This window comes from Dreissena polymorpha, chromosome 13 (genome assembly GCF_020536995.1).
Source record: "Dreissena polymorpha isolate Duluth1 chromosome 13, UMN_Dpol_1.0, whole genome shotgun sequence".
In the NCBI taxonomy this organism is placed as follows: domain Eukaryota; kingdom Metazoa; phylum Mollusca; class Bivalvia; order Myida; family Dreissenidae; genus Dreissena; species Dreissena polymorpha.
Genome location: NC_068367.1, coordinates 24840873 through 24854266, shown reverse-complemented (window position 1 = coordinate 24854266; position 13394 = coordinate 24840873). Strand labels below are relative to the sequence as shown.

At 32.9% G+C, this 13394-nt stretch overlaps 1 protein-coding gene across 1 annotated transcript in view; it reads right to left on the bottom strand.

The window, feature by feature from the left end:
* The window catches only part of LOC127856494 (protocadherin Fat 4-like), a 35850-nt gene that overhangs the window by 17796 nt on the left and 4660 nt on the right, over positions 1-13394 (bottom strand). The window contains exons 3-16 of the mRNA XM_052392746.1: positions 12529-12605; positions 10880-10936; positions 9351-9490; positions 8651-8751; positions 7262-7392; positions 6978-7058; positions 6666-6836; positions 5655-5895; positions 3723-3841; positions 3372-3455; positions 1848-2015; positions 1288-1531; positions 708-832; positions 406-483 (exon numbers count right to left, since the gene is read on the bottom strand). Of these exons, the coding sequence (XP_052248706.1) occupies positions 406-483; positions 708-832; positions 1288-1531; positions 1848-2015; positions 3372-3455; positions 3723-3841; positions 5655-5895; positions 6666-6836; positions 6978-7058; positions 7262-7392; positions 8651-8751; positions 9351-9490; positions 10880-10936; positions 12529-12605 (1817 nt within the window). The remainder of the gene's footprint in view (positions 1-405; positions 484-707; positions 833-1287; positions 1532-1847; positions 2016-3371; positions 3456-3722; positions 3842-5654; positions 5896-6665; positions 6837-6977; positions 7059-7261; positions 7393-8650; positions 8752-9350; positions 9491-10879; positions 10937-12528; positions 12606-13394) is intronic.

The window sequence follows — 13394 nt, the reverse complement described above, 5'->3', positions numbered from 1 at the left end:
TATATATATATATATATATATATATATATATATATATATATATATATATATACATGTATATATTGCAGTTCTTGATGATTTCCGCTTGAAACATGCATTGGTTGTCTGAATTCTTATGTACACTAACATATTTTAACTCTCGACCAATTATAAGGTTTGAAGCATCTTAATATCGAGTTAACTTTATATTTATATGCCGATGTCTCGAAAAGGATAAAAGGATATGACCACATACATGTATCAAGTGTTGATGTTCTTCCTTTTTTTAAATTGCCATTTTAGTGCAAAATGTTAAATTTAATTACTATATGTTTTACCTGTTCAATGAATAATTTTGGCGATATGTGTATTCAAATGGAAGCAATATGGAGAGATGAGAGGAAATAACGATAGAATGATACATACCACTGATCGAATACGACGTGTTAGCGAATTCTGGCGTGGCGTCATTATCACTTGCTGCGACTCTGACCACAACACCATCTACAAGAAAAAAATTAAAGTTATGTCATTTTCCTTTTGTGACAAAATAGTATTTCTGGATAACTTATCTACGCATTTTAAATAGTGTAGTGAATATAATCAAATGTATGTATAAGTATCGCCTCTGTAAAACGAATTCTGAGAATCATGTTGTTAGTACAGAGACAGGCCCATGTGGTTAACTGATTTTTCCTTAGTCTAGATAGAAAAATAAAAATGATTACCGATCGTGAAGTTTTCAACTATCGATTTAGTAAATACAGAAGAGTTAAAGCGCGGAGGATTGTCGTTTACATCATCCACAGAGATATTCAGAGAAAGTGTGCTGTCATACTTGCCGCCGTATGCTCTACAACAATGAAATACATAAGTTTTAAGTGTATTGTTCCATCACATTATCCCTGATATCAACACAATTATAACTGGGTAATGATTTGTGTATGTAGAATAATAAAATTGATCTTCCTCAAAAACCGGCAGCAAACATATATATTTAGGAATTAATTTGTTTATTGATCAGTAATAGCATTAATATCGGTAAAATGGTATAGTTACATATTAATAGTTAAATGATTTAATCATATTGTACCTCATCTTAATGGATATAGGATATATATAAAAAAAATAAACATTACTTTAGTGTAAGTGGTACATTCGTCAACCAAATATTTACATTGAAAATCAGTATATGCCTTCGGTGAAAATTATTAATTCTAATTATATTGTCAGGCTGACCTTACAGGATGGTTTCAGGATTTGCTAATTGTTTACTTCGTACGTAATATATGTGCTGCCCGCACTTACCTAACGACAACAGAATATAATGTCTGATTTTCGTAATCAAACGTTTCGTTAGACGTCGTGAGAGTAGTGCCAATCACTTTGAACATAACAGGAGATGTGGGTGTTTGTGACACAATGTCAAACATCAATGTGGTGTTAGGAGCTGCATCACTGTCGCTGGCCGTGAGAGACATCACAGACGACTGCTTGCTAATGTCCTCGCGAATTAAAGCGGTTCTTACATGCGACGCGGAGAACTTGGGAACTGCAAAATGAGTAAAAGTGAAGAGTAAGAGAATAGAATACACATCCACACCATAACTCGATTTACTATCATTTCACAAATTACGAATTTCACTAGGCAAACGGAAAACTCTATTGAGCAAAATTAACATGAACAGAACTGTTTATAAAAGGGAAAAATAAATAAGGTCCTGCAAATCAAAACAAATGACTGGAAGCGTATATGCAGCTGTACGTCTCAAAACAAACGTGTATCTTTTGTATGTGCGTCGGTGTTACCGTTCATGTTATATCTCGAAGTGTTTTATATTAAATGAATTAAATTGTGTTTCACTTACCAGATTCAATATGTACTATCACGGAAGCTGTGCCAGTCAAAGCCGAACCGTTGGTCCCGCCATCTGTTGCCGTTACAATCAAATTATACGGTGTGTTTCGATAATCTAGCGAAAAGCCGTTCTGCAAAGTAATTACTCCCTCGTTAGAGATTCGTAATTCCGATGAACCTAACAAATAAAGCAAATATATACAATTAAGTATACACTATAAAATGCAATGAAAAAGTACTTAATATATGTATATAACGCGATGCTTTAAACGTAATTGTGAACGGACGGGTGTCTGTGTGGAATTTTCTTTACAAACATTTAAAAATGTAATACAACCCATTTTGATAAAATAGCATGTATATTTCTTATGATATGTCCATTGTTGGAAATCAAAGGTTCTACACTTTGCGAAACGATTATTTCTTTTCCAAACGTAGTTTCATATTTCCTTAATATTCCTTATTAAAGCAAACACGATAAGTTATCTCCCTGCAAAAATCAGTTATAAGTCATAAAAAATAATAAATATGCATCAGTATATAGTATATCATTTGTAAATTAAAGCAATAGCGCCCGAAAAATTTCATATCGCTCAGTTCATAACGCCCACATTTTCATTGATAATCAGATTTTCATAGTTTCAATAAAGAAACGTTCGTTTATGTAAACGTTTGTTTAAATAATTGAAATTGATTGATAGTTTATAATAAAATAAAGTCGTTACAAACAATGTGTTTATATGGCATTAAGCACACCAGGAAAGAACAAATCAAATAAACTTTGGAATTGTCTATAAATTGTTTATCGGGAAATTTTTACTAGGAAAATAAATGGACTTGCTCACACTTTTTTGAAAGAAAACATAACGTTATTTTATGTAGTCATTTACCCCACTTTAGTACTTGTAAGTGTCAACAATAATTATAATAATAACTCACTTGATAAAAAATATTAGCAAACTCTGGAACGGAACCTGGGACTTTACCTATACATACAAAGATATTTGATGTTCATCTTTTCGTAATAGAACGGGTTTTTCGTTTTGATTTTGACAAAACTATTGTTCGGCGTAACGGAAATGTACTAAATAAGGCGATAGTTCACAATGTTTAATACACATACATACAAAGTGATAAAAATGATGCATCAGCAAGAGTAAAATCGTATCATAGCACTTTTTTGTAATAGTTATAACAACTTACACATTGCCAACAAGTATGAAACAAGACCAATAAAACATTAAGAAGTGACTATACTGACAGCCTCGGGAAACCGGATTATTGATGAGATGCAAGGGGAGATGAAATACTGTATACATAGAGCATCAATTAACTGTTATAGTTTCAAATATAAACATCGTAAAAAAAGCTTGCCGTTACTAACACCAGGATGTTCAAGTTAAACAGATTTACACGCGAAGAGATATACTTTGTATGTAACTAGGTACGCCCCAAATGCATTACTTTTCGCAACGCTTTTCAAAGCATTCTTGAAGTATTGATATCTCACAAATATATGCAGAAACTTACATACCGTTTATGTTGTACGACAAGATAGTGTTATTCGGTGCCGTGGAATCAGGATCCGTTGCTACGACTGTAGTAACGATTGCACCACCTACAAAATGGTCAACGCCAACACAAATATGGATATATTTGGGCATATATTCAGGACATAATATGTTCCGATATAAATATAGCATTCATACATTCATACATTCACAAATTTAATGTGGGACTACAAATATCATAACACGTTGCAGATACGGATGGAAGGACGTATGTAATACTGATACCCTTAACACAATAGAATATATACATGGATGTTATATTATGATTTAATATTCTTTACATAAAGTAAACATAGATGAAGGTGAGTCATTACCGAGTAAATTGTCAGGAACCATTGCTGTGAATACCGAAGAGTTAAATCGTGGAGGTTCGTTCACGTCCAATACAAATATTTGCAGGATATGATACTTGAAGTATTTGCCATCTGATGCTCTAAAACAAATGGGTATACAAGATTACCGCTTCCAAAATTAACCCTATATTTCACAGTAAACCGTTTAAATGGTGATGCAAAATGTCCTATTAATGAGTCTGAAGATGTGAATTATATATGCCATATTCATAAGAAGCAAATTTAAAAGGAGCTGTTGCAAAACTAGTATCAGGTTTGTAAACCTATATATTTCAGATGTATGTTTATTAACGCCATATTCGTGCTATTCAGTTCATCAATCATCTCACACATATCCAAACCAACGTTCATCATTTACGTACGAGGTTGCGGGCCATGATAGTAATCAAAGTTATATGATATTTTCTGAAATTAGTTTTGTTTTTACATAAAACGTTATGCGACACAAAAAATGAGCGTTTACAATTTGTTTTACGTATTTTTTCTCGTTATATAGTACGTGAAAACTATTAACAATATATATTGTGTTTGAAATGAATACATATTTCGACGTTGATTTTGTTTAAATCTTATAGCCAGTCAAGGCTTTAATGTTATTTTACCATTAAGAAGTGTATGACATGTTTACGTGTTACCTATAGAAATTTCGCAATTGTCGAGGCCGGTTGCTAAGGTTTGCTAAGTCTTTATATTGTCTATTTGTTAAAGAGCTGTATGTAAATGAGTTGCTTCTTATTTACTCTGTGCTGCATTGTATCCTTTTGTATATTCGGCATATGCAGCGATTACTTTATGTGTATTGGAAATGTTGTTCCTTGAACTTGGTGACTTCTATGCTCGATGTTATTTCAAAGATTTTAAGTTCGGTAAAGGCCGAATTACATACACAGTCATTGCGATTCGGATGTTTCAGCAAGATGCTGCTTATGTCTTTTCAGAATGACGTTTTGGAAGTAAAGGTGTTCCAATACAATTGTGGGTATTATGGAGAGGGTTACAAAAATGTGGGTTCCTTGTGTTCATAGGAATAAAAAACTATATGTGTTTTCATAATTTTCCCTCTGTGATTCATAGTAAAGTTGCTGTCAATAAAAACCATATTCTAACGTTATGACTTTACTCTTTTGTGTTTAGGAAAAAATGATAAGAGAACACTTGATTAGAAAATATGTGTTTTACTCCCGCTTAATTCGTGAAATAATAAATTATTCGTGTCTTAATCTCTTATGTTTACGTGTATTTTTCCATTATACGTTATAAGGTTTAACTATTTTGTTGATTATGACATCCGTTAAGTATTCCGTTTACGTTCGTTTAACGGTATCATACGTTTGGACATCGTTATGCAGCCTTTAGGATGCCCGATGGTCGCTACTGGTGTTGATAAACAGACTCTACCTAGATATTAACTCGTTGAAAAGAATCTGTTTATACAATAGATATTAAGTTATGTTTTTATTCTTTCGTAGTTATGAATAAAGGGTATTAATTAGGGATTTGTTTTGTTTACTCATTTTACAATAGTCAGCTACGCATGTTTAGAACCTACTTTTTAATGGTTATATACGAGACATATATGCGCCAGTTAAACATTCAAGTTGATGATCAATTTGAAAGCATTTTAAAAGAAAAATGAAATCGGACGATTGTGGCAACAAACAATATCGACGATTAACAGTGAACGTACAGTTCAATCGCTGACCCAATGATAAAAAAATGTAGTTACATGTGTATATCGAAATCGCATTCCAAGGATATCGTGATTAATATGATAAAGATATTGTCAGTAGCAGGTCATACATGAAATAGAATGTATAACATAAAAGGAAAAGGAACATAATCCTTATATAATGCATGTTTTATCTGTCTTTAAGAAACTGTATGCATGCTTACCCAACAATAAAAGGATAAAATGTCTGGTTTTCGAAATCAAACGTGCTGTCAGCTGTTGTCAGATTACTGCCATTCAGTTTGAACATAGATGCAACTGTAGGTGCCGCCGATAAGTCAAACATTAAATTGGGATTAGGAGATCGATCACTGTCGGAGGCAGAGATAGACAACACGAATGCTTGCTGACCGATGTCCTCGCTGATGGATGCGTTTATAACACCTTCATAAGCAAACTTCGGACCTGTAATTAGAGTGACGCCATTGTAGTTTTAATCATTATAAAAATGGACACAGAAGGCCGTCGTCAATTCGTCTTAACATTTCCTGATTCGGTTTGCGGAACAATATATATTTACAGCGTACAATGATAATATTATTTTGACAATATTTAATATCCCTCTTTATTTCACACGTTATGCAAATAAACCGAAAAACAGATGTCGGCAAATATATAAGTGCAGTTATATTTAATAATTGCATTGGTAATACAATTACGTCTATACGTAACATAGTACTTCAAAATAAAGTCATATTCAAGTAACATTTAAAGTAAAATGTATACATTTTCAAGAAGCCTACGTTTGACTTACACTCGCCCTGGATACGGACATGAACAGGCATATCGCAGATAAATGTGGTTTTTATTTCATGCAAAACATGATATAAATATATATGAGCAGTGTTCTGAGAAAATTAGGCATAATATGTGTGCGAAAAGTGTCGTCCCAGTACAGTCCGCACAGGCTAGTCAGGGACGACACGTTCCGCTTTTATGACATTTTTCGTTTAAATGAAGTCTCTTCTTAGTAAAAATCCAATTTAGGCGGAAAGAGTCGTCCCTGATTAGCCTGTGCGGACTTTACAGGCTAATCTGGGACGACACTTTACGCACAAGCATTATGTCCAGTGTTCTCAGAACACGACTCATATCTTTAACATGCTCCTTGTTCGGTTATGTTATCACCACGGCGCATATGAATAATAAACTTGAAAATATATCCCAATACTTACGAGTTTCTATTGTTACTTGTACGTTGACCGAGCTGTTCAATTCCGAACCGTCTGTCCCGCCATCTGTTGCCGTTACCGTAAATGAATAACTCGATTGTTTTGCATAGTCTAGCGAGACGTTGCTAGCTATTGTTATCGCACCTTTGTTGGAGATTTTAAATTCCGCTGTTCCTATTAAAAATTAATTCGCACGTATTTTAGCAGAAAATCCATGACCTACAGTAGAATTAGCAACTGGAGTATTTTAAATAAATGCATGTGTTTATATATAATAACTTTTTCAAACAGTTCATAAAATATAAGCTTGCATACCGTTTATTTGAAAGAAAGTCACGTTATTAGGGGCCGTGGCATCTGCGTCTGTGGCTGACACTAAACCAATGGTGTTTCCAGCTGCGAAACATTACGAAGCTATGTATCGGTATTTGTCAATGCGCAAATACACATTACCACAGCTAGTTTTATAAACGTACACAATGTCAATATTAATATTATAAATATTATCAATACACAGTATGTACATTATTGATATATTTATAAGTTTGTACATTTGAATTTACAACAATAATATTGGAAGGAGTTGTATTCAATTATACCTGGCGACCCTTCTAATATGGCAAAACTGTAGGAAAGATTCGAAAATACTGGATAATTGTCGTTGACATCGTCGACTATTATTGTAATATTCACGGTAGCTGATTTTGTTGAATCTGAGGCAAGAACAACTCTGTGAAAAAAAAGAAAACAATTTAAAGCAATGTTTCCGAACGTGCTCTCAAATTTTTAAAACAAATATAAAATAAGAAGGAACATTAACTTTCTCTATGTATGGTAGATACAAACAATAAGGCTATATGGAATCGTCATTAAGTAACATTTGACAGACAGGTTGAGTCATAAACGTGGCTCTATAATATTTACAATGATTTGTTTATGACATAGTACTCTAAATTTATTTTTGTTTAACAAGTATCGAACTTGGCTTAGAAAGTGTAAAAATAAACGGATTCTGGCAAAATTTAAAAATAACGAGTGGTCTCACAATTTGGCCTGCATAATGTTTAGGATCTAAAATTTGACAATGACTCGGCCTGGCGATCAAGTTTTTGACCCAACTTGACCCATATTTCAACCAGGCAAAGATATTTTAAGGGATCTTTTCACAGATTTTGGAATGTATTGAAGTTTGTCATGAAATGCATTATATTGATAAATATAAACATTTGATATAAAAAGCTCGCGTAAAAAAATAAACACCAAAGAAAGAAAAAAGTAACCGTTAACTGGGCTCGAGCCACTGACCTCTTTCGCTTAGACCACTCGGCCATCCGTGCGTATACAATAAGTGATGTTTTTAATACTTTATAAAAGCAATCCTTGTAGCTTCACAAGATATAACTACATCAACAGAACACTCAAAATTATTGTATCGTTTGGCGTTGCAACGCTTCATAATTTTCAGGTTATTAAATCGTCAAAAGATCCACATAATGCATACTTTAGAGCATAGTAAATGTTCAGTATTACTGTTACCTCACAAATATTTCTTTTTTAATTTTGTCTATTTACCAAAACGTCAAAAGGCCCCTTTAAGATAAACATTATAAGCAACTTCGATTACGATCGAGTCATAAAACTGTCTTCCAGAGTGGATGGAATATTATTTTCTATAAATATTCCTTGTGACTTCATTTTAAATCACATTCACCCCAAATAAAAAGAAGACCAACATATCATACATATAATTCCGACAAAAGACACATATAGATTCCAAATAGGTTTTCTGTTAGGAACCAATATGATTCTCTGTTGCAATACCAGGGTAGGAACCACATTATGGTCAAATATATAATAATTTACGCGGAGGCCGGATGCCGGATGACGGACATTGACGGATCACAATAGATCTCTTTCTTACCTTATTCTCTGTAATAATTTAAACAAATCAATGTAACAACTTCACGTGTCTAAAGTTGAATACTCACTTCAGAGTGAGATTGTATGACGTTTCTCCAGATTCTGCGTCAAAAGAATTATTCCCCGCCACTACCAGTTTCGTATCGTTATTTATTTTAAACTTGGTTTGCTGAAAATCAAATGTAACTAACAATTTTATATAAATGCGCGTGCAAAACAAGAAGCAATACAATCATGTACCATCTTACTAGGATTTAATTGTTTATATGCATTGCAACCGATACCACGTTCACAAATTGGTGACCTGGCACTATTAAAAGCTTGTGTCATAAATTAAAAAAACAAAATAATATATTTTTTGTAATAATCATCAATCAGAATGGATAAAAGATAATGCGCTTGTGTGGCATGTCGACTGTAATTTGTGCTATACTTGATGCACTCATAGTGAGAAATACTCAAATAATGTCCAGATTAATTAGTTTTGTAGTAATGCAAAAATTAAACGATTTAGTTACACAAATATATGAGCAGGTCGTTTAACTGAACGTGCATGTTATGCGGAAATGAATCGCTCGAAACTTAAAAAAGTCACAGAGTTAAAGAGATTAAACTAAAATAACTTAAGTATCTTTAAATGAGCAAAACAGTAATCTTTGTTGATGTGACAATATGTTAAGGGCATGAATAATACATCTATACACTAAACGCATTGTATTGGGTGTATTGTAACCTTCAGTCACTACATAAATGGTTGTATTACCGTACCGGTGATACGATACTAAATGAAAACCCATCGAAAGTATCTCCCCGCTTCGCTGCCAAGGCAACGACCTCCTCGTCGGCTTGATCCGATTCGCAAACATAATATGTCGTGTAATTCGGCGATGTGAATTCTATTGGCACGTCTTAAAATGATATTGAAAGATTATCTAATGTGTATGTTTATATATATGACAGAGTACCTGATTTATTCTAACATAACAGTTGCTAATACTCATTAATTAAACTGTTGAATCAGTGCCCATTAAAACTTCTTCTCAACGACATGAGTAAAGCATAGTAAAATATATCTCGTGGTTATAGAAAATATTTATCATTTTGGATGTAATAATAAATTTTCAAAACAGTTATCACTTTTAAAAATCCATACATCAGACTGGAACAAAATGTAATCGAAATAATATTTACAAGTTATCAGCAATTCGTCAAAACCGATAATTTGAAAAATCAAAACAATTTTTGCTTGTTAAAAAAGCTTCAAAACAAGAAATAGTTGTATGATTAGCAAATAAACAACAATTTATCGATAATCATTTCTGTTAATAATGGTTTAATCATTTAAAATAACTTTGTTGCAAAATCAACTTATTATATAAGCTGGAGTTAAATTTCAAACAAACGATAAAATATTTATGATTTTCGTTCCGACAAAAATTATAAATATTGTAAAAAAATCATAAGCCGCATAAGTAATACAATACATAATCCTTTTTCAAACTTAATATATATTGTAAAGTAATCACGAACGGTATAAGTCATGCCACAGTCAGACAATGCTCAATAATTGTGTTTAATGACAATTTAGCAATAAAAAAAAATAAGTTCCTTAATTGTGATTATGTTAAGCCGCACGTACCGACTACTGCGGTGGTGGTCGAAGGCGACGTAGTAGTACAAACAAAATAGAAACTGTCATTTATAATGCAGCCGACAGAAAAAATAATGTCAGTAACACAACTTTTGGGAAATGACATGCTCGTTTTGTATAAGGAATGTTAATTTATAACTAAGAGAAATTTTGTAAATTTGTTATGATAGTTTAAATTACTTAATAAATTCGTCAATCCTATAAAAATGGTTTTGCTTTGAAAAATAAATAAATGCATCTCACAGTTTTGTGCCATACAGTACAACATTCGTGTTGTCTACAGAGCCCTGTCCGAGTTTTGGTAATTGCCACCTATCAGAGAATATTTGATACAAGCTACTCATATGCACCAAAATATGATCCCCGAAAAGATTATTAGACAAGTTGTGTCCATATTGGCGTAAACTTTGCGTTTTGAGTGTCATTGAAGTAAAAATCATTCGATTTATTGTACCATTAAACAATAGTTCACTAGTTTCATATTAACTGTTCTCAGTTATTGTCACGGTTTAGGTTGAAGACTGCGCACAAATACTTATAACGCAAGTAAATATCCATGCATCAGAACTGACCATTGTGTTTTATTACAATATATCAAATCAATAATTAAGTTCCTTAATTGTTATAAATGACAAGTCGCACTTACCGATTGCAGCCGTTGTAGTCGAGGTCGCCGTTGTAGTCGGTGTAGTAGATGTTGTAGCTGTCGTATATACAAACGGCGTATGTATTGGTCATTAATTATTGTAAACAGTAACATGTATGATCAATTGGTATAATAATTACATGTTTGTATTAAGGAAAATACTTCATAGAACATATGAAGAATGGATTCTTGAATCTTGAAAGGTATTAAGTGGAAAACAGCACAATAAATTAACTAAGTTACTACACAGTACAATAGTTTACAACATTTGAATAACATCAGCTATTTTCATTTTGCATTCATATTTAATATTAAATATAATATCATTAATATTTTATACATAATCGTCGCATTTTTACATTTTGAGATAATTGGTTTGCTTGCATGTATCCTAAGAGTAATATGTACCGATGTTTAGGCGTACTGTCATTTGTTGATGATTGCCTTTAAGTTTAGGCGTACTGTGATTTGTTGATGATTGCCATTACTGAGGTGACTTGTTTTCACTGATGAGGTGTATTGTTGATTCATTTCAACGATTGAATGTATAGGTGATTGAAAAAGATGGTGTACATCATTGATGCTTCCAAATGATAATTTGTATTGTCGATGATTAAATCTCCACCGATTTATAAAATGTTGGATTGATTGCATGTGTATTTTGACTTCAACAATTGTTGATTAAGGAAAAATTGTATAATAGTATATTTAGAATTAACGTGTTCAATTTACATACTTTAGTTTCATGTGTTTGAAATTATTTTTCAATGCATGTCAACCAATTAAATCCTTTTATATCCGAAGAAATTGCCTGAGTATTGCATTTTTGATGCCATTTAAATAATGATAAGCGGATGTTATATCTAACAAGTATTTCGTCCTCAGCTAACAAAAAGCGTAGGGCGCGGAGGAAAACATTTATGCGAAAATGATAATGACGATACGTCAATGTCACTGGTTTAAGTGTTAAAAAAGTAATGGAATCGAACCGTTTATTATATGCTGAAAAAGAAATGCTAGTTTGCGAAATAGTAGACAACACATTCTACACCAAATGAATAGTGTTTGATTTTTATATCATTAAAAGATATCGACATCCTTCATTGTTAATTACACAATAGAAACGTCAACTTCACAAACAGCAGACTAATTGTATATGAGCATAATGTTTTTGAGATGCTTTCACACGTAATATAAGTCAAGTCAATAATATAAAGACTTTGAAAGCTTCCGGAAGTTGTTTTTATACTGGAATTGTTTAAACGTGCATTATTCCGGGTCAGGTTATATTTAAAACAATGTTTGCACGTTAACAGTCGTTCGTAAGTACGGATCATGTAAGATTCAAAATAAGTTAATTGCTACGCATCTGAATGTTGAAGAATTTTTATTTTGGCAAATCTTGAATAAATAGAAAAACATCACAAACATATCCATGGTTACAAAAGCCATTGGAAATAATTATGTCAACGTATCGAGTTATTATATTTGCTGGATTTAATTTTTAAACAAACATTTGTATTTGTATGATGCTTCGTTTCAATACCAAATATATTGTTACCCTAAACACATCAACAATAACTGTGATCATAATCTGAATATAAGATACATGTCGGAAAAAAAGCACTCGTATCAGTACTTTGTCTTACTTGGTAAACCAGAAATGGTCACGGTAAAGGTGTCATAAAGTGTTGTTAGTACGTCATCGTCTACGACATCTTCTACACTGAAACAAAGTAAACAAGCACATTTAACTACAGGGGATTTGGATATTTTTCAATACTGCAGTTTAACGTGATTTTAAAGTAAAATTCACTGTAAGCTACGGAATCCGGATAGTGCCATCTATAATCTCGATCTACTTTCATCAAGGGAAACATACGACACACGAAGCGATACACGATATTTTGCGCGACAGTCACGGCGACGCACGATATTTTGCGCGGTACACGAAGCGACGCGCGAGAATGTACCACGAAATATCGCCCTTGTGTAAGTAGCCCAAAAAACGATATATCGTGTTAAATATATCGTGCGTCGCCGCTAATGTCGCGCAAAATATCGTGCGACGCCGCGACTTTCGCGCAAAATATCGTGCGTCGCCGCGACTGTCGCGCAAAATATTGTGCATCGCCGCGACTGTCGCGCAAAATATCGTGTATCGCTTCGTATGTCGTGTCTCGCGTTTGCGTTTATATGTATTTAACAAATTATCCAGCAATGTCAATACATACACCAAATGTGAGTTGTTTAATCAGCGTGTTATCCCAATTTTAAAATTATGTCAGAAATCTGGGGCTTAACTGTTCACTTCAATTTTTGCAAAAAACTACTAGGCGTGAAAAAACACACACAATAATTGTGTATATCTCGGAAGAATATTCTTGATAACTCAAAGAGCCATCAATGTATTACAACTGTGCTGTATCGGTTAAAAAATATTCAGTTACACATTCTTAAGTATGTGAAGTGTATTTATAGCAATATGTCTGAGAATTCAATAAATAAACCAAAT